The sequence below is a fragment of the Cervus elaphus genome, chromosome 9, assembly GCF_910594005.1.
Source record: "Cervus elaphus chromosome 9, mCerEla1.1, whole genome shotgun sequence".
Lineage (NCBI taxonomy): Eukaryota > Metazoa > Chordata > Mammalia > Artiodactyla > Cervidae > Cervus > Cervus elaphus.
This window is the reverse complement of record NC_057823.1, coordinates 52,568,126-52,590,749: the sequence shown is the minus strand read 5'-3', so window position 1 is coordinate 52,590,749 and position 22,624 is coordinate 52,568,126. Positions and strand designations below refer to the sequence as shown.

Here is a 22,624-nt window from a genome sequence, read left to right as displayed (position 1 = left end):
AGTGACGGATAGGAGGTTAGGGAAGCAGGCAGGGACCGATCATGTGAAGTGTTGGCACAGGATTTGGATATTATTCCTTCTAATGTGAAGCTACTGAAGAGTTTTTATCAAGAAGTAATGGTAAGCAAGAAAACTGTTAAACATGTGAGCATATCTATATAAGCACTTATCATAAATGACATTAACAATGATATTAAAGTCTAGATTGAGAGGATGTTAAAACTAAAATACTAGATAGCAACAGTGAGCAGAATAGGAGGAAAAGTCATTGGAGATAAAGTTTTAATAAATTAACTTTAGACTTTCTAATGTTCCTGTTAAAAACAGAATAATTACCAAAAGGATAGAAATATAAAGGCTCTAAATCAATAAAGGTAAAGAAAGAGAAATAAATAAAACTGGAACTATCCAATAAAAGGCATGCAAGGAGGAAAAAAAAGTTAAAATGCATTATAAATAAAAACACACCACAGAATTATAGAAATAAGTCTAAATATGTCAATAATTTAAGTTCAGTTCATATATACATTAATCTTGTCAGTTAAAATCAGAACTACTTATATTAGATAAGAAGGGAAAAAATCTAGCTGTATGTATTTGCCATAGACATAGCTAAAACATAAATGCATAGAAATGTTGAAAGCCAATGAGTGGAAAAAATACATGATGGGCAGATATTTCCCAAAAGAATGCTGCTGCTGCTGCTATTGCAGTGATATTAATGCCAGACAAAACAGACTTTAATGTAGAAAGTATTGTTAAGAATAAACTGATTTAAAAAGTAATAAAAAATAACTTACCAAGGAGATATAGCAATTCTGAATCTATATGTGAACTTACAATTTATCTTCAACAGATATAAAGCAAAAATATCATTGACAGAATTTTAAGAAATAAATTTTAAATTTCAGTGGGAGAGTTGTTTTTTTAAACTACATTTCCTACAGAACAGAAGTAGCAGACAAAATGTTAACAAGGATATAGAGGATATGAACAGCACCTAGCAAGAGTGAGTTCATAGATATAGCCAGAATCCTTTACCTAACAGATATTACATGTTCTTTTTAAGTACACAAGGAAAACTTACAACATTTAACTGCAAAGCCAGTCTTTGCTATTTCTGCAGAGAAATAGCAAAATAACTGACATCATATGGACTATATTCTTTTTTTACTATAACAAAACTAGAAAATCAATAACAAAAAGTCCCACAGCCCACAATAGAGTGACTTTTAGTTTCTGCCTTAAGCACATAGATAGATGGCAATAGTGCCATTACTGAGATGGGAAAGCCTGAAAGAGGAAAATGTTTTTAAGCTGGGTGGAAATGGGTCAGAGGAAAGATGAAATCAGTTCAGAGATGTCTGGCCAACCTAACACCTAGTGAGGTATTGGGACAGATGTACCTCAACTGATTCACCAGCCTTAGACTCAATGTGTTTGCTGTGACCACACTTCTTTTCAAAGAACCTGTTTCTATTTTGGGAATTCATAAATTTGAGTTCGAAATTTACCTAAAAATCTTGTCAATTAATTGGTTATACTGCCATCTAGTGGTATACTTTAGGATTAGCAGATGTGATTTTGTTTATTAGATGAACTCCCTTACACTTTAAAAAAAAGTTAAAGAAAGCAAGGATTGGTTTCCTTGTTCACAATATTGCCATTATCATGTCTATATTATGCATATTTTTCCATATCCCAAAATATCAGTATTACCTTTATATTAAACTATTAATATTGCAAAAGATTTCTCCCCAAACAAAAAAAGCTGAATACACAAAAATTACACAAAAGCTGGTATCTGTTGAGTGCTTACTATGTGTTAGGCACAACTGTAAGTTCTTTACATGAGCATATCATCTAATATTCACAGCCTCTGTAAATACTGTTATGTCTGACTTGAGGGAATTGAGGGATAGAAGGATAAGTAATTTAGTCAAATCTACATGGCTAGTAAAGCACAGAGCTGAGACTTGGATATAGGTAATATGGTTCTACAGCTCTTCAGCTTAACCATTATAAACATGGCTTAAACCAGGAAAAATTGAATATAGTCTAAATGCTTAACAATAAGGAAATAGCCCAGTATACTGTAGAGTGTCAGTTTGATAGAATGTTATGCAGACATTTAAAATGATAGATTAAAAGGTTATATAATAACATGGGAAACTATAATGTGAAAAGTCCAGCCAATGTTATGCATACAGTATGAGTTATACATCTATATGTGACACTCTAATATGTTTTTTATTTTATAAGTTTTAAAAAACTTATTTGGAAATAATTTCAAACTTATAAGAAGTTGCAAAAATTAAAGTAGTACAAGGAACATTCATATACTCTTTACAAAGAGTCACCTATTGTAATTTTATCTCCTTTGCTTTGTCATTTATTCTCTTTCTACACACACACACACACACACACGTTGTTGTTCACTTGCTAAGCTGTGTCTGAATCTTTGCAGTCTTATGGATTGCAGCACGCCAGGCCTCCCTGTCGCTCACCATCTCCGAGAATTTGTCCAAGTTCATTTCTATTGAGTCAGCGATGCTATCCAATCATCTCATCCTCTGCCACCTTCTTCTCCTTTTGCCTTCAACCTTTCCCAGCATCACAGTCTTTTCTAGTGAGTCGGCTGTTCCCATCAGGTGGCCAAAGTACTGAAGCTTCAGCTTCCGCATCAGTCCTTCCAATGAATATTCAAGGTTTGTTTCCTGTAGGATTGACGGGTTTGATCTCCTTGCTATCTAAGGAGGCAATTTTTTTCCTGAGCCATTTGAGGTAAGTTACACACATCATAGTTTTTGCCCTTAAATACTTCAGCATATATTTCTATAAAATAGGGCTTTGCTCTATAGATAATAACTTCATAAATTTACGCTGATGGAATACATTTATCTAATTTATGGTCTATGTTTCACATTTTAAAATTAATCTTATACTGTTCTTTATAGGTTTTTCTCCTCCTAGGACAGGTTCAATTTTAGGGTCAGTTTTTACGCAACAGTATTTAGCTGCCATGTCTCTTCATCTGCCTTAAATCTGGAACATTTCCCAGCTTTTCTTTGTCTTTTTTGACATTGACATTTTTCAAGAATATAACTCCTCCATGGCTCCATTAAAAAAAAAATTGAACGCCTTTTGTTTTCTGTTTGTCTGATGTTTCCTCATTATTATACACTTGGAGTAGGGATCCTGCATAGATGATGTTGTAACCTTCTCGGGATACTACAGCTGGAGGCACATGATGTCCTTCTGTCCCTCACAGGTAATACTCCATTAATTTTGACCAAGAAGTCAAGGTGGCACCCACTTTCTCCACTGTATAATTATCTTTTAAATTTTTTGCCTTGCAACTAATAAAAAGTAGAGGGTGGAGATAATTTAAGACCATGCAAATATCCTATTCTTCACCAAAAATTTCTCTTGGATTTAGCATCTATTGATGAATCTTGCTTGAATCTACCATGAACGTTGCCAGATGATGATTTTCCATCTAGCACCCTGTCCACATTTACCACTTGTCCCCCCAGGGCTGCATTATGACTTTCATGAGCCCTATGCTCTTTTGCCTTCATGGATCCCTCACTCCATAAAGATTTAATTTAATATATTTTACTACTGCGTTGGTATAAAAATATGATCCAAGCTGGATTTGTTGTTATTACTTTTATTTTTCTTTTGGTTTCTATTAAAAGAAACAACAACAACAAAAAAAACGGCCTTTAAAAGTATTATGGGATTTAGACACTTTGTCTAATGGATAAGTTGACTTTGGGCCCTCAGTAGTTTGCTCTAAGCAAGAGATTTCCCTCCTCCCCCATTTATTTATCTATCTATCTCCTAGTTCAATCCCTGGATTAGGAAGATACCCTAGAGTAAGAAATGGCATCTCACTCCAGTATTTTTGCCTGGAAGATCCCATGAACAGAGGAGCCTGGAGGGCTTCAGTCCTTGGGGTTGCAAAGAGTTGGACACGACTGAAGTGACTTAGCACACTCTCCTATCTATCTGTCTGTTGATATCTATCATCTGTCCATGATTGTGGACTCATGGATTGCTATTTTTTTCAGTGGTCTATAGTTCATTATTGTTTTTCTTAATTTGGTGCTCGAATTACCCCAAATTTGGTCCATGGGAACCTCTTCAATTTGGCCACCATGTCCTTGCAAAGTGTTCCCATAACCTTCTAGCACTTACTATCTGGCATAACAAGATGCTCCAATTGTATTAATACCTACATTCCCCCAGCCCTGGAATCAGTCGTTTCTCAAAGGAGTTCAGGTTCCTTTCAGTAGGGAATGGTATTAGAAACCAAAATCTGGGAACAGATTTTGTTCCCAAACATTTCTATCTGGTTGTATTTGTTTCTTTGGCTATTTTTTCCTTTGAACAGCCAGAGCTAGGAAATATAGGCATGTATATATATGTATAGGGCTTCCCAAGTGGCTCAGTGGTAAAGAATCCACCTCCTAATGCAGGGCTTGATCCTGCATTATTGTGTTTACTTAGTTTGGTGCTGAGTGGGTTCGATCCAGTCAGTGGGTTGGATCCCTGGGTCGGGAAGATTCCATGGAGAAAGGCATAGCAACCCACTCAAGTATTCTTCCTGGGAAATCCTGTGAACTTCCTGAGAAATCCTGAGAATTCCCTCCAGAAAAGCCTGGCAGGCTACTGTCCATAGGGTTGCGAAGAATCAGACACAACTGAGCATGTACACATGCACATATACACACCTATGTGTGTGTGTGTGTGTGTATCCAGGGAACAGACATAAACATGTATACACACATATTCATGTTTGTAATAATGAGTTCACACCAGTTTCTCTAATTCTAACATATATCCACAGGATTCTTGCCTTCCCTATTCTATACTTACATATCCCTTCTTCCACAGTGAGAAACTTGGTTCCCAACAATTTGTTTAATCTTAAATTACATCTAAAATAATTTCAGAATTGCTTTGCCTATACCACTATAATTAACAATCCTACTAAAAAGAATTCAAGATTTGTTTGCACTTTTCTCTCTCTTCCCTTCTTTAAAACTTAGGATATACTGTGTCCATAAGTTCCTTGCATTAGTTATTTGTAAAATTTTATTCCCATTTGGTGTGATTGAGGTATTCATTTGAAATAAATTGTGTTCATTTGTTTGACTGGCTTTTGGTTTTAGTTTTTCCTCCCTTCTCATTGATTTATTTTTGAGTATGTAGGATATTAACATGCTTTCAAAAGTCAAAACTATATAAAAATTTACTCTCAGAGAAGGGTGACTCCTTTCTATTTATTTCCCTCACTGTTATTACTTATAGGAAACACACTTTGTTGTTTTTTGGTTTATCTTTCATATGTTTCTTTTTGTGATGGTAATACATATTTTCTTGTTTTTCCCTTTTTTCTTACACAAAACATAGCATATTATATGTGCTCTTTTGCAGTTTGCTTTTTTTCATTTAATATCTCCTGGAAATCATTTCATGGAGATCTTGCTCATTCTTTACAGCTGCATTGTATGGGTACACTATCATTTATTCAAACAAGTTCCTTCACTTAGATATTTAAGGAGTTTCCAATATCTTGAAATTACAAATAATTGTATAATGTATAATCCTGTTCATGTGTGTTTTTATTAGAGGTGTGACTTCAGGATAAATTTCTGCAAATGGGATTGCTATGTTAAAGGGTTAATTTGCATGTAGTTTTGCCATATTCCCTCCAGCAATGTATAAGAGTATCTGTTTTATCGCAGCCAACAGAGTGCACTGTCAAGCTCTTGATTGTTTTGTGACTCAAATGAAAAATGATATCTCAATATGCTTTAATAATTAACTTTGCTCTTATTATGAATGAAATTGGATAGGTTTTTATATGTTTAAAAACTATATATCTCTTTGTGAATTGCCTATTCATGCATTTTGCACATTTATTCTACAGGAAATCTTCTGTGTTTTCATTGTTTAATACAGTAGCCTCTAGTCACGTATGGTACTTGAGCACTTGAAATGTGGCAAGGACAAATGAGGGACAAATTTTTTAATTTATTTGTTAATTTTCATTGCTTACAATGAAAATGCAAACCGCCACATGTGGGTAGTGGCTCCCCTGCTGGATAGCACAGCACAGAAGCTCACCTCCTTTTCTCTAGAAACTGAAAAAATGAAGCTGTAATATCATGATTTGCTAATGATCCTATCATTGACCTATATCTTTCAGTGTTTACTTGTAGTAATTTGATTAGTGTCTGTATCCTTCATCAGATCACAAGCTCCTCAGGGCAAGGGCCTGTGTTTTTTCTCACTTTTATGTTGTGCTTAGCACATAGTCCAATTGTTGTTGTTGTTGTTCAGTTGCTTAGTTGTGTCCGACTCTTGCGACCCTGTGGACTGCAGCACGCCAGGCTTCTCTGTCCATCACCAATTCCCAGAGGTAGATCAAACTCATGTTCATCAAGTTGGAGATGCCATCCAACCATCTCATCTTCTGTCGTTCCCTTCTCCATCTGCCTTCAATCTTTCCCAGCATCAGGGTCTTTTCTAATGAGTCAGTTCTTCGCATCAGGTGGCCAAAGTATTGCAGCTTCAGCTTCAGCATCAGTCCTTTCAATGAACACCCAGGGCTGATCTACTTTAGGATGGACTGGTTTGATCTCCTTGCTAGTCGAGTACCTAGAACATAATAGGTGCTCAGTTAACTGTATGAGCACATGAATGAATTAAAAAGTATGCTAACCTTTTGTATAAATGAGGACTCCACTGTCTACTTACTGTGTGCGTGTGTGTGTGCATGTGTGTGCTTAAAAGAGTGAGACAGAGAGAGAGACAGAGAGGTTTCCAGAGACAAATCTAAAGATATGGAGAGGATACCAAGACCAGGTTATTCAAGAGAAATGAAATTGCAAAATACTCTGTAATCAGAAAATTGACTTTATTAATAATAATATTCTTCAGTATTAGGTTGGTGCAAATGTAACTGCAGTTTTGCATTGTTGAGGTTTGCTATTTGATATGGGAATACATTCTTAAATAATGTGGCTATGTTATACATCATTTTAATGCACATTTCTTGCTTTACGTTTTTTTGCTAATGACATTCCTTGCTGCTTATTTTATAGTTATTTGAGACCATGGAAATGATGTTAGACAAAAAGCAAACTCAAGAGATTTTCTTACTTGAGTTTAAAATGGGTTGTAAAGCAGGGGAGACAACTCACAACATCAACAACGCATTTGGCCCAGGAACTGCTAATAATCACACAGTGCAGTGGTGGTTCAAGAAGTTTTGCAAAGGAGACGAGAGCCTTGAAGATGAGGAGCCTAGTGGCTGGCTTTTGGAAGTTGACAATGACTAACCAAGAGAATCATTGAAGCTAATCCTCTTACAACTACATGAGAAGTTGCTGAATATCTCAACATTGACCATTCTCTGGTCATTCAGCATTTGAAGTAAATTGGAAAGGTGAAAAAGCTCATTAAATGGGTGCCTCATGAGCTGACCAAAAATCAAAAGATCATCGTCTTGAAGTGTAATCTTCTTTTATTCTATACAACAACAACAAACCATTTCTCCATAGAATTGTGATGTGCAATGAAAAGTGGATTTTATACTGGGCAATGATCAGCTCAGTGGTTGACCTGAGAAGAAGTTCCAAAAGAAAGCACCAAGAAAATGATCAAGGTTACTGTTTAGTGGTCTGCTGCCCATCTGATCCACTACAGTTTTCTGAATCCCGGCAAGACCATTACATCTGAGAAGTACACTCAGTAAATGGATGAGATATACCAGAAACCTGCAATGCCTGCAGCTGGCATTGATCAACAGAAAGGGTCCAATTCCTCTCCATGACAACACTCAACTGCATATCACACAACCAATGCTTCAAAAGTTGAACAAATTGGGCTACAAAGTTTTGGCTCATCCGCCATATTCACCTGACCTCTTGCCAACCTACTACTGCTTCTTCAAGCATCTTGACAACTTTTTGCAGGGAAAACACTTCCACAACCAGCAGAAGGCAGAAAATGCTTTTCAAGACTTTGTCAAATCCTAAAGCACAGATTTTTATGCTATAAGAATAAACAAACATTTCTCATTGGCAATAATATGGTGATTTTAACGGTTCCTATTTTGATTAATAGAATGTGTTTGAGCCTAGTTATAATGATTTAAAATTCACAGTCAGAAGCCACAATTACGTTTGCACCAACCTAAAATACTCACTAAATGCCAGACAGTATTCTAAGCGCTTTTGTGAAGTGTTTTATATTATTCTCATAAAATGACTCTGTGGAATAAATACTATTATTATTCCCATTTTACAGATGGCATGGGGGAAAAGAGGAGTACCTTGCTCAAGGCCATACAGCTAGTAAGTAGTAGAGCAAGCATTAAATCTAAGCAATCTGACTTCAGAGCTTACCTTCTTAACCACAATGCTGTATTGCTTTCTGTTTGATTGTGTCCATCTGGTGACAGAAGCTTAATGACCTCAGATGTCTGCATCAGGCTCTTGTCTACATTTAAGCCTCAGTAAGCCACTGTCTCCTGGAGGTTTAGGTCTCTTTCCAGTGGTGCAGGTGGAGAGAGACTGGGATAAGAGGATATGAAAATCTACACAGGATCCCTTTTGTCCAAAAGCCAAATATTTCTGTCTCTAGGATTTTCTGCCTTGTACATAATAAAGGGAAAATAAAGTCTTTTCTTTGATAAAACAAAATACAAAATAATCAATCCTCCCCCCTTCTTCTCCAAACCTCTGGTCTGGTAAGAAAGATTAATGAAAGCGAAAAGTTACTATTGTCTTTTTATGAACTAACTAGTTTTATTCAGTTTTCCCTCTCCCCTCCCTTCATCTCTATCACATATTTAGTGCTCTGTTAGTTCAATTCAGTTCAGTCGCTCAGTGGTGTCTGACTCTTTGCGACCCCATGGACCACAGCATGCCAGGCTTCCCTGTCCATCACCAACTCCTGGAGCTTACTCAAAGTCATGTCCAATGAGTCAGTGATGCCATCCAACCATCTCATCCTCTGTCATCCCCTTCTCCTCCCACCTTCAATCTTTCCCAACATCAGGGTCTTTTCAAATGAATCAGTTCTTCACATCAGGTGGCCAAAGTATTGGAGTTTCAGCATCAGTCCTCCAAGAATATTCAGGACTGATTTCCTTTAGGATGGACTGGTTGGATCTCCTTGCAGTCCAAGGGACTCTCAAGAGTTTCTCCAACACCACAGTTCAGAAGCATTAATTCTTTGGTGTTCAGCTTTCTTTATAATCCAACTCTCACATCCATATATGACTACTGGAAAAGCCATAGCTTTGACTAGATGGACCTTTGTTAGCAAAGTAATGTCTCTGTTTTTTAATATTCTGCCTAGATTGGTCATAACTTTTCTTCCAAGGAGCAACTGTCTTTTAATTTCATGGCTGCAGTCATCATCTGCAGTGATTTTGAAGCCCCCCAAAATAAAGTCTGTCACTGTTTCCATTGTTTCCCCATCTACTTCCCCATCTTAGTGCTCTATACATGGTCCTATTTGGGCCTCCCTGATGGTTCAGTGGTAAAAAAATGCGCCTGCAATGCAGGAGATGTGTGTTTGATCTCTGGGTTGGGAAGATCCCTGGAGAAGGAAATGGCCACCCACTCTGGTATTCTTGCCAGGAAATTTCATGGACAGAGGAGCCCTCCAGGCTCCATTTGGTCTCAAGAATCTTAGTGACTAAACCACCATCTCCAGGTAGTCCTATTTAGTTGATATTCCTAATGTTGATATGTTTTTCTAACAGTTGTTTCTTTAATTGTTTCAGGTAAGGATATCTTATGTTCCTGTGCTAGTTCCACTCTGCTTGCCCCAGACCCATTCCCATTCCTAGATTCATTCTCCATCCTTCCCTATCCTGGCTTGAATGATGTAGCACTGACCTCTATGGGTTACATCACCTGGGTTCCCCTGCCCTCTGGCTTCAAATGGGTTGAGCAGAAGCTTGGCACAGGAGTGGGAAGAAGAGAGGAAGAAAGAGAGATCAGGATATTTCTTCTCCCTTCTTTCTCCCTCCTTTGGTCCTATGGTCTTGCAGTAGCTGCCTGACAGCCTCTTCTACATGGCTCCAGCATTCACTGGGCTCCCAGAACACTTTCTCTACCTTGCCCCTGCTTGTCTAGGCAGGGGAAGATTTTAGCAAATTCTTGTTCATCCCTGGTTGCCTCTACATACTTGCTATGTCCTGAACTGCCCACATCTTTGTAAATAGGCCTTTTAAAAAATTATTTTCAATGAACTCTTTTGAGTAGAATGTTATTTCTTGCTTGGGACCCTGCCTGATACATTTCATCTTTAAAAGTCTTTCAGAACTCTTAGAGGCATGGAAGAGGCCTTGACTTTCAAATAGGGATAAGATTAAATAGGCCTCAGGCAGACTGTCCTGCAAATTGGATCAGGAGATTTTATCCTTTGTTTCCGAGATTATTCTGGATAGAGAGACTCTGAATGTGACAAATGTGTGTAGCTTGTTACATGTTTCAGAGATGGTTCCTCAAACTCTTTTTACAGTTTGAATGAAATGACCTAGGATTATCCATTACCTTTGCCCTGCGACTCTGATCATCAAGAGACCTTGTGATTACTAAACTGGTTTCCCAGATAACTTGATCCAGGGAAAAGGATACCCTGGAGGGTGGACAACCAATAATCCAGACCCTGAAAAAAGTAGAGTCTTCACTTATATTAATCATGAAAAGAAAAAGAATATAGTTACCCACTTTTCCACTTCTACAACACACTATCTTTTTTCTTACTGGCTAGCATTTTGCATATATGTATCTTTTTTTGCTTATGGCTTCAGCTCTGTATTAAAATGAAATTGCCTATTACCCAGATCTATTTTAAAAAATCTACATCTCTACTCTGATATGTTATCCATATTCTATTCTATTGTAATAGCTTTTCTTGTTGTTGCTGTTTAGTTGCTAAGTTGTGTCTGACTCTTTGCAACCCCATGGACTGCAGCATGCCAGGCTTGCCTGTCGTTCATTATCTCCTGGAGTTTGCTCTAACTCATGTCCGTTATAATTGAACAATCACTTTTTCTGTCCAAGAGCAGCCCCTCTTTTTATGCTGTTATGTTCATCCTCTTTTGTCTTATGAAGGGCTTCCCTCTTCAGTTACCCCCTTTTCCCCCACAACAATTTCCTCCTTCTTACTGGAACATTCCTGTTAGTTTACAAGTATGCTCTAGCATCTCCTGGTTTAGAAAAACCCTCCCTCGACTCTACATCCTCCTCCAACTAGTGCTCCATTTTTTCTGCTTGTCTGCACAGCAGAACTTTTTGAAAAAGTTGTTTATACTGGCTGTCACCACTTCCTTACCTTTCACTGACTCCATTCTGGCTTCCTTCCAGGAAGCCATCACTCCACTGAAACAGCTTTAGTCAAGGTCATCAGTGACCTCCATGCTGTTGAATTCTTTGGCTCTTTCTCATCTTACTCAGACTCTTATAAACATTGGATACAGTTAACCAGTCTCTTAAAAAAGAAAAAAACAACTTTCTTCTCTTGACTTCCACGGCACCATTATCTCAGTCTTCTTTCCTGTCTCCTCCTCTGTTCAACCTCTAAATGTTGAGTTGCCCCAGGGCTAAGTTCTAAACTTGCACTATGCACATGTGGCTGTTGAGTACCTGAAATGTGACTACTGTGAAATGAGACATGCTATAAGCATAAAATACCCCCTAAGTTTCAAAGTTTGGCATGAAAATATATGTAAAATATCTAATAATTTTTAAATGAGTGCATGTTGAAATAATATTTTAGATATATTGGACTATTAAAATTAATTTTATCTGTTTCTTTTTACTTTTTTAATGTGGCTACTAGAAAACTCAAAAATTACATACTCGGATCACATATATTTTATTGGGCCATGCTCTTCTAGATCCTCTTCCCCTATCAACTTCCTCTTTTCATCATCTTATCTAGTGCCATAGCTTTAAATTCCATCTGTATGTTGACTCCCAAATTTAGACTTCTAACTCTGACCTCTCATTTGAAGTCCAGACTTACATATCAGCTGATAATTGAATTTCCATTTGACTGTCTAAAGGGATCTCAATATTAATATGTCAAAAATGAAATTTTCTCTTTTCTCCAGCCCTATTATATTCCCTGCTGTTTCGTGTCTCGATCAATGGTGCCACCATCTGTCCAGTTGTTCAAACCAAAAATTGAGTCATCTTTGATCACTCTATTTTGTGTACCCACTTCATCTAATCTTCCAACAAGTCTTTCTGGTTCCACCTTCAAATAAGTTTTGAGTTCCATCCATTTTTCTTCATCTTTACTGCCGCTACCCCAGTGTAAACCACTGTCATCTCCCACCCAGACCACTGCAACAGCTTCATAACTGCTCTAATTTGTTCCACTCTTTCCCCAATACAGTCTCTGCTTCATATCTCAGGATGATCTCTTTTAAATGTAAATCAGATCATGAAATACCTCTACTTAAGTTGTTCATGACTTCTTATTGTACTTAGAATAAAATCCAACCTACCATAGCTGGCAAAGCCCAGTATAAGTCTGATCCTTACTTATCTCTCTAACCTCATTCCATGCTACTCTTTCCCCTTCTTATAGCAATCTCCAACCTCATTGGCCTTCCTTCCAGACTTCGATCATGTCAAGTTGGCTATTGCCTCAGGCCCTTCCTCAAATGCTCTGCTCCCAGAATTTTGTGTGGCTGACTTCTCTCCATCCTAAAGTTCTCAGCTCAAATATTGCCTGCTTGGAGAGACCATCCTTGCAAGTGTATTCTGTCCTAGTCACTTTCAATCTAAGCATACCACAACTCTCTTTCTTCCTTCCTCTTTTTTTTTCTCTTACAGAAATATTTTCTGTATTTGTTTCCTTTCTAGTGTCTCTCTCCCTTGAAGAGTATAAGCTCTTTAAGAGCAGGAACCTCTTGGGTCTTATTTGTATCTGCATTCTCAGCATCTGGTATGAAGCTTGGTCCAGAGTAGACACGAAAAATAGTTTTAAGTGATATATTGCAAAATTAATATTTAATCAAATAGATTTTTGAAAAGAACTAATTAACAAAACTATTTGGGGGAATAAAAAGATTCCTTTTGGGGAGAAAAATATGGAATAATTTAGAAACTAAGGCATAACTTAAGGAGCTATGCCTTGGGTCTTAGTAGGTATTAATCCGTTAGTGTGATTGAGTTTTTCATGTTCAGAATATATCGAAGACCTAGCATTTGCAAAGTCTACTCTCTATGCCCTCAGAACTTGGAGAGCTGAGTGAACAGTGGGACACTGAGCCTGAGAGGCAAAGGGATGACATTAAAGAAGAGAAGTACAGGGGTCTAGGGAAGGCCTAGGTAGGTGCTAGCTCAACAGATAATAGATCCTGATTCTAATATTGCCTAGATCTTAACTCTAGCAGCAACAATGGGTATTATTTCTTTGCATCTAGGTCAGTATGCATAGTCAGTTTTCCATAAATACTTTTTGGTAGAATAAATAAATTTGTGAATTTTAAGGAAAACTCAGGAAAAGTGAAGTCTTAAAATTTCTGACCTTGGATGATATTGGAAGAGTCTGGGAAGCAAATGAAGAATGCACATGAACTAGAAATTATGAGGTAGAAACAAGGTTGAACTGAACACTCAAAGGTACACTAGCCTGAGGATTTGGGAGTAAGAGGCTAATTTCTTCTCATCCTGCTTCACGCCCCCAGAGTTGAATCAACCTGAGTTCCTGTTGACCTCAGGAGAGAGCTCCAAATACACAAATCAGGAAAACAGAGAGGAAAATCTTTGATTGTTAAACAGCAAAAACATTCAGTTTGAAAGACATCTTACTTTTTCTCAATCAAAATTAGAAAGGCTATGATGCAGAAAAGAAAACAAATGCTGGTGTGAATCACGAGCGTATTATCTGATCACAAATATACAGGATAGATATATCTGTGTCCAGATTGTGCTTATGCTGTGGTCTATTTTAGGGAGCTTCTGGATTTGAATCTAAAATTGATATCTGGAAAAGAGATAATAATTTGTGCTCACATAGCGCATTTCATTCAAAGGTCTCAAAGCACTTTGCAAAGAAATAAATATTATTATCCCAGATGGAACAATGCAGACAGAGGGGCTGCTGACCTCTTCAGCAAACTGGAGAGTGTAAACCCTTGGACTCCTGATGCAGTCCTAGGCTATAAATTATTGAATCATGTCCTCTCTTGATTGGGAGCTGGGACTACCAATGATGTGACTTTTAAATAAATAAATAAATAATTGTGGTAGAACATCAGGCTCTATGTTTAAGAATTTTAGCATGCGTTCAAAAATATGAAAATGAGTGGTTTTAAAACTTTTGAATTTGGGGTAAAGTACAGCTACTGAAAGTAAGAAAATGGTTATTCTAGTCTGACTAATACTAGTTAATGTGTGCTAAGCATTATTCTCGGGCTTCCCAGGGAGCGCAAGTGGTAAAGAACCTACCTGGCTAATGCAGGAGAATGTGGGTTCGATCCCTGGTTTGGGCAGATCCTCTGGAGGAAGTCATGGCAACCCCCTCCAATATTCTTCCCTGGAGAAGCCGTGGATGGAGGAGACTGGCGGGCTACAGCCCATAGAGTCAAAAAGAGTTGGACTCAACTGAAGCAACTTAGCATGCAAGCATTATTCTAAGTGTGCTACATATACTCTTTTATTTAATACTTGCAACAATTTCTTAATTGATGTATAATTGACATGTGACATTATATTAGCTTCAGGTGTACACCATAATTCGACATTTGTATACATTGAGAAATGATCACCACAATGTCTAGTTACCATCTGTCACCACACAAAGTTACAAAACATTTTTTCTTATGATGAGAACTGTTCAGATCTACTTTCCTAGCAATGTTTACATTTGCTATATGATTTTTTTGACTATAAGACTCACAGCAATGTTAATGAGGTAGGAACTATTATCACTTTAGGCATTTACCATTGAGACCCAGAGAAGTTAAGTAACTAGATCAACATGTCAGTTAAGTAAGTGGCATGAGATTTCCCTGGTAGTCCAGTGGTTAAAAATCCCCCTGCCAATGTAGGGGACACGGGTTCGATCCCTGGTCTGGGAGCTAAGATCCCAGATACTGTGGAGCAACTAAGCCTGTGCACCACAACTACTGAGCCGCAACTAGAGAAAGCTTGAGTGTGCAGCAGCGAAGACCCAGCACAGGCAAGAATTAATTTAAAAAGAAAGAAAAGTAAGTAGCAGGGTTGGGACTCGAATGTAGGCAGCCTGAGTCCACTGCCCATATAGTTAGCCAGTTACTCTGTGCCAGGTTGTTGTTCAGTCACCAAGTCGTATCCGACTTCTGCGACCCACAGACTGCAGCATGCAAGGCTTCCCTGTCCTTCACTGTTTCCCACAGTTTGCTCAAACTCATATCCATCGAGTCAGTGATGCTATCTATCCATCTCATCCTCTGTTGCCCTCTTCTCCTTTTGCCTTCAATCTTTCCCAGCATCACCGTCTTTTCCAATGTGTCGGCTCTTCGCATCAGGTGGCCAGAGTATTGGAGCTTCAGGTACTGTGCCAGATACTTGAAGCATTTTGCATGCACCATGTCACTGAATCCTCACAAAACCCCTAGAGGTATTATTATCCTGGTTTTATTTGGGGCGGACAGTAAGGAATAGAAAGGTGAAGTGACTTGCCCAAACTCCCAAGTATGGGTGGAGCCAGGATTTTGCAATAGGGTTTTAGGGCTGTTTCTGCCACTAACTGGGCTGTGTGACCTCGAGCAAATCAAAGAGTCCCCATAGTCTCTATGTCTTCCTCTGTGAAAGGGGGCCATCAGGCTACAATGACATTGATTCCTTCTCAATGCTAATATCCTCAGATTTTCAATATCTGTTTTCTATTTAGTCCCTTGTTTAGAAAATCCTTGGAGGAAAAGAAATGAACCACACAGAACCTGAAAGTGACTCTGGAAGCCAAATTTAGAAAACAGATCTCAAAAGGAGAAAAAAAGTTTACAAAATATCTTTATTTAAAAAATGAGACTGTCCTGCAAATTATTTGGCTTGATTTGTGGGCCCCAGTGACCCCAGAAAAGCCATACTCATCACCTTGACGGCCCAGTTCTCCTGGATGTACTAAGTCATGTAAACTGGTTCAGTGGCCCTTTCTGGCCACTGAATTGGCTAAAACTGGAAGAAATCCATCTCGTGTGGGAGGGATCTGGGAGAAGAAGCCAAATTTTTCATGTGGGTGTTCTATCTTGGATTCAGTATGTCTATACCATTCTGTCTACTTCTGTTTTTGTTCTCAGTGATTATTATGTAGTGACACAGCCCACTGCTACCATGAACCAGTTTTTTCACAAGTCTGTGGGGAGCCTGTATAGTGAACAGGTCTGCCTTCCATTTCTCTGTCTGGTTCTATTCAAAAGTATTAATTTGATCCATAGGAAACAAAATCATTCTCTCCAAAAGATACCTGAACTCCCATGTTCATTGCAGCATTATTCACAGTAGCCAAGGTACAGAAACAACTGAAGTGTCCATCAATGGGTGAATGGATAAATGTGATAAATATATATCACAAATATATATAATGGGAATATATATATAATGGAATATATATATATAATGGAATATTATTCAGCCTGAAAAAAGAAAGAAATCCTGCCATTTGTGACAACATGGATGAACATGGAGGGTACTATGCTAAGTAAAATAAGCCAGGCAGAGAAAGACAAATACTGCATGGCATAATTTATGTGTGAAATCTAAAACAAACAAACAAAAAAAACACATAGAAACAGAGAATAAAATGGTGGCTGCCAGGGGCTGAGGAGTGAGGGAAGACGGGGAGAGGTTGGCAGGGAAGAGTATAAACTTTCAGTTATAAAATGAATGTGCTCTTAGGATATAATGTATACCATGGTGACTATAGTTAATAATTATTCTATAGTTGAAATTTGCTAAGACAGTAGAACTTAATGTTCTCATAAAAAAAGGGGGGATATAAAAGGTGATGGAAATGCTAATTAACTAAATTGTAGGAATCCTTTCACAATGTATACATGTATCATAGTATCATATTGTACACTTTAAATATATGACAATTTTGTCAATTATACCAATAAAGAAAAATAGGTACAGAAGAAAAAACAAGAAAACTTCCCCCCCAAAAAAGCCTCAAAATGTGAGCTTGCATTTGTGAGAAACCTTGGCCCTATTGATAGCTTGTGATCCTGGGACAGTCACAGGTTCTCTCAGAGTCTCAGTTTTTCTCATTTTTTTTAAAAATGATGCTTAAACCATCTGCTCTCCAGTGTCATACATTTCAGATAGTCTGACATTGGTAGAAGTATTTTAGAGAGACTGGCAACCTCTCAGATGACAGTGAAAGGGAGGCTATAAGACTCCTTTCCTCAGAGAGACATGGTGGTGTTAAACACAAAGAAAGCCTGAATGGACATCCCAACACTGCTTACCACTTGGGCAAGTTATGAAACCTCTGTAAATCTCTTCAGTTTCTGAAATGCAAAGTCGTTGGGGCATGGCTTTAGGAAACACAAAGTTCCTAACATACAGGGGGCCATTTAAATTAAAAAAAATTTTTATTAAAAGATCATTTATTTGGCTGCACCATTTCTTAGTTGTGGCATATGGAATCTAGTTCCCTGAGCATGGATGGAACCTGGACCCCCTGCATTGGGAGCTCAGGGTCTTAGCCACTGGACCACCAGGGAAGTCCCACAGGGGGCATTTAAATATGGTAGCTATTATTATTTTGACAAGCAATTATTGAATTACACTGAAGAGCTAGCATGTTCAGAATATCAAGCTTTACTTTTGAGACTGTGTACCGATTTACTTTGATCCCTAAGGAAAAGCCAGAAGAGAATCGAGCTGTCCTAGCAAACCAGACACCCTGATCTTCTTTACTAGATGGCTGATGTTAACTCTGAAAGCTCACACACACCACACCTTGGGGAAATCTGGACAAGGACATCTCTTCATTTTAGAAATCTCTGCCTAGGTCTCCACCCTCTGTGGCTACAGGAATTCTAGTGGACTGTTGGGATCTCAGAACATTTTTGTATTCTAAAGAAGATAAGATTATAGTGCAATAATTCCCAATCCCCTTTTTAAAGCACCAGAATCTTATTTTAAAGTTAAAAAATTTTTCAAGAAATTCCATATAATAATAGTTCTATTTTCAGTAGCTTTTGATTGAGAAAATACATGACAAAAAAATCAGCACAACTAAAAAAGATTAGAAGATCCTCTCTCTAACATTTGTTGAAATAGGTGTTATATGAATGTGTTAAAAAATTCACAAGGTACAAAAGGGAACATCATGAAAAGTATTCTTCTTGCACACCATTCCTCCATTGCCCTTCTCCAGAAAAATACTACTGTTTCCATTTCTGCTGTGTCCACTCAAAGGTAATCTAGAACCTACAAATATTTATGTATTTATCTTTTATTAATGTTTTTTCAATTATTTGTCCTTTAAGACCAAATGATAGCATATCTTGCCACTTTTCTTCACCTGTTGCACTCTTCTGCATACTTAACCATGTCATGTTATACTTGAAAATGGATATGTGAAAAAAAAGAGATGAATATGTATTTTTATTCATCACACTGGCATCTAGTATTGCAAAATTTCATTGCACTTTAATATACAGAAAGTCCTAGTGAGCAATAACTAAATACCACATAGAGAGTCTCAGCTCTGAGATTACTTATACACTGGTATAAGTAAAATATCAATAACATTCAGCATTAATTTTGGCCCTTACTCTACACCAGACATTGTTCTAAGCACTTTACACTTATTATCTCACATAATCCACATCCTTCAAATCCTTCTAATCCCAGTTTAAATGTTATCTCCTCAGAGAAACCTTCCCTTATCCAAGTAGACCTATCCTCTCCCCCTATCCATCATTTCCTATCATCTCATCCTATTTTTTTTTTCAATCAGGACAGTTACCTATTCACCTGCTTGTTTAGCGTTGTCTCCCCAGATGGAGTGAGAGCTTTGGGAGTGGGGACAGTGTCAGTTCTGTTCACTGCAGTATTTCCACTGACCAGTCCTAGGCTTTGGTGCCTGGCACAGAAGAGACATTCTGCCAGATATTTATTGAATTAAGTACATAATGAACTAAAAACAATTTGTGAGGCAGACCTCAGTATGATCCCTATGATATGAATAAAGAAGCTAAGCCCTAGAGAGGGAAATAGAGTCAAGCCCAAATTAGTAATGTACAAAATTGGTATGAAACCCAGCACTGCTTGACCCAAGAACGCAAGCTCTTCGCTGGTCTACTCTGACTACTCTGGTCTCAGAAACAGAAGATTGAGTACAATCTTGGCTGTGTGTGATCTTGAGTAATCCCCTTTTCCTCCCTGGGATTCTCTTCCATTGAAAAAAATGAAAGGGTGGAGTTAGTAATCTTCCTTATAGCTATGATGGATGAAAACAGAAAAGGAGACACTGAAGGGGCCAACAAGATGGGCTTGATGCCTTTAAGAGAGCTGAGTTTCCATTCAATAATTCCTACCTTCCTTTCTTCTGAGGATTTGCTGATCTTCATTCTATGCCAGGCACTATGTTGGGGGCCCCTTTGGCATCCAAAGACTAATAGGATATAGTCCCTGCCATTAAGGTGCTCAGCCTGATGGGTCTAAAGCAGACCTATTAATAGCTGCTTGAAGTACAGTACAGGTCTTTGTCATAATAGTAATATGGACATGGCACTTGGTAATGCAGAAGAGGAAGGGATTAACTTCCTCTTTTGTGTGTGTATGGTGGTGGGGATGGTGGTACACACATAGGGAGGGAGGGATGAGGCATACTGCTGAGCTGGGCCTTGGAGCTAGAATAGTTTTCCAGGTGGACAAGGCAGAGGTGTGACTTCTTGGATACAAGAGACATCATGTCCAGAAGCACACCCAGAACCAGCACAATGTGCCGAGGATCGCTAGGGTAGAGGCTTGGCTCCCAGAGGATTGAGCTGACTTGTGTAGAAGGAACCCATGAAGAGCCATGCTGGAGAGTTTGGACTTTACTCCTGAGGGCAGTGGCATGGCCAAATCATATTTATATTTTATTTTTAGAAGATCACTCTGGCAGTGGTAGGACTGGAGGAGGGTGATGAGGTGAAAGGTGTGGAAACCAGTTAGAAGGCTTTGCGGTGGTCAGGTAAGAGATGAGGAACACCTGCACCTCACGTATTCACACAGTTGCAAAGGAACTAGATAAATTGTTTTTTTTTTTTTTAAGTAGGGGCTTTTTAAAAAGTAGGGATTTTTAAAAAGGTAGAGGCAAAGGATTTGAAGGTTGATTGGATGAGGGATAATAAAATGAGACTGAGGGTCTTATTGCGCCAGGTTGGCTGGCCAAGTATAAAATGGTTCCCTTAATAATTACATGGAATTTGGAGCTGAGTGGGAGAAATAATGATGTTGGCTTTGAGTATGTTAAATTTGGGATGTCTCTTAGCCAGGAGGAAAAGCTCTAGCTCCCTCCTCCCTTTCCAGAATAGCATTCCCAGCTCAAGTCAGACGTCCTCCGACCTTCAGCTGGTTTCCTGCAGTCCTCAGTCGAGGATAAGATTCTCCAAGACCTTACTGGAATTCCTGAGCTCCGTATCCTTCAAGGACATAAGCTGGGTATTAAAAACTCTCCGGATCCTTAATGATAGAGTGAGAAAGGATCCTTAACTTGCTTTTTAAAATCAGATGCTGGCCTCAGTGGAGCAAACTCTCCTGCCTCTTGTAAGCATCGATCTTTGAGAAAGAAACCATTTCCTGTGGGGTAGCTCTGGCCCTGACCATCTCTGGCTCTCACGTTGGCTCCCAAGAAGCCCCCACCTCCTTAGGGAGCAGCTTTAAGGAAAAAAAAAAAAAGAAGAAGAAGGTGATGAGCTTGTGTAGCATGCAGCCTGGTTCTGCCTGGCTGCTGGAGAAAGCCCAGAGACTTAGGGGCTGGACCCTCTCTTAACCACCACCTCTGGCTGGGTGGCCCCGACGCCTAGCCAAGACTCCATGTAGCCTCAACTCTTCCCCCAAATGACGGGGCTGGGATCCTCCCCAGCTGACTCGAACCTCCAGCCACTCACCAGGCGGTGGAGGACCAAGCCCGTGGGCTCAATTCGGGACTGGCCCCTAGGGTCCTGCCGGGGCAGGGAATACACAACCCAGTAGGCAGGCCAGTCACCCGGCCGTGGCTTCTCCCTGGCTCCCACAGCCGAAGTCTAAAGGCAGTGCACACCCTGTGTCCCACACCCACCTTCATAGGACGGTACCAAAATCTGCTACCTCTACTCCGCCCTCTGCTCACGCATTGCCCCCACTGTCGTGCCCATAAATCTCCAAAGCACAGGGTAGCACGATTCCTCCCGCTTCCCTGCGGGGCCTGAAGCTGGGCACTAAAGCAGTGCAGTCCCAAGCTTCCCCTGCAGAAGCCGCGCTCCCCACTCGGTTCGGGGGTAGAGGGGGCGCGAGAGAGCAAGTGGGAGGACGTCCCATCCTCCGCATCCTCCTCCCGGTCCCGGCGCGCAGGGTGGGAGCGCTGCGCCGCTCCGCGCTGCGCATCTCGGCCCGCTCGCCGCCTGCCCCCCTGCCCGAGCTGGGCCACCTCCCCGGGCCGCCGGTGGAGGGCTACTGGGCGCTAACGTTACGCTGTTTCCGGTTTTCCAGCGGGCTCTGGTTTCCCCTCCCAAGGCGGCGGCGGCGGCGGCGGAGCGGCGGAGCCCCCCAAATGGCCTGGCCAGATGCGGCAGGTTTGCTGCTTAGCGCTGCCGCCGCCGCCGCCGCCGCCAGTGGAGAAGGCTCGGTGCAGCAGCTACAGCGACAGCAGCAGCAGCGAGAGGAGCAGCAGCAGCAGCGGCAGCGGCAGCGGCGAGAGCGGCAAGAGCAGCAGCCGCCACATCAACAGCAGCAGCATCTCTCGTCCCGCTGCGCCCCCAAAGCCGCGGCCGCCGCAACAGCCGCAGCCCCGCAGCCCCGCAGCCCGGAGAGCCGCCGCCCGCTCGCGAGCCGCAGCCGCCGGAGGCATGAGGCGCGACCCGGCCCCCGGCTTCTCTATGCTGCTCTTCGGTGTGTCGCTTGCCTGCTACTCGCCTAGCCTCAAGTCGGTGCAGGACCAGGCGTACAAGGCGCCCGTGGTGGTGGAGGGCAAGGTACAGGGGCTGGCCCCGGCCGGCGGCGGCTCCAGCTCCAACAGCACCCGCGAGCCGCCCGCCTCGGGTCGGGTGGCGCTGGTGAAGGTGCTGGACAAGTGGCCGCTCCGGAGCGGGGGACTGCAGCGCGAGCAGGTGATCAGCGTGGGCTCCTGTGCGCCGCTCGAAAGGAACCAGCGCTACATCTTTTTCCTGGAGCCCACGGAGCAGCCCTTGGTCTTTAAGACAGCCTTTGCCCCTCTCAACACCAACGGCAAAAACCTCAAGAAAGAGGTGGGCAAGATCCTGTGCACTGACTGCGGTGAGTTGCCCCCTCTCTCGCTGGAGAAAGGGGGGAGGGGCGAGGTGGTGGAAGATGGGGGTGGGGCGGGAGGTATCTGCAGGTGCCCGGGCCTGGCAGCGCCCGGGGCCGCTGGT

At 40.5% G+C, this 22,624-nt stretch overlaps 1 protein-coding gene across 3 annotated transcripts in view; it reads left to right on the top strand.

The window, feature by feature from the left end:
• Positions 1-22,624, top strand: part of NRG2 (neuregulin 2) — a 256,782-nt gene that overhangs the window by 46,527 nt on the left and 187,631 nt on the right. For all 3 annotated transcript variants that reach the window (XM_043912943.1, XM_043912941.1, XM_043912942.1), the window contains exon 2: positions 21,726-22,508. In XM_043912943.1, the coding sequence (XP_043768878.1) occupies positions 21,800-22,508 (709 nt within the window). In that variant the 5' untranslated portion in view covers positions 21,726-21,799. The remainder of the gene's footprint in view (positions 1-21,725; positions 22,509-22,624) is intronic.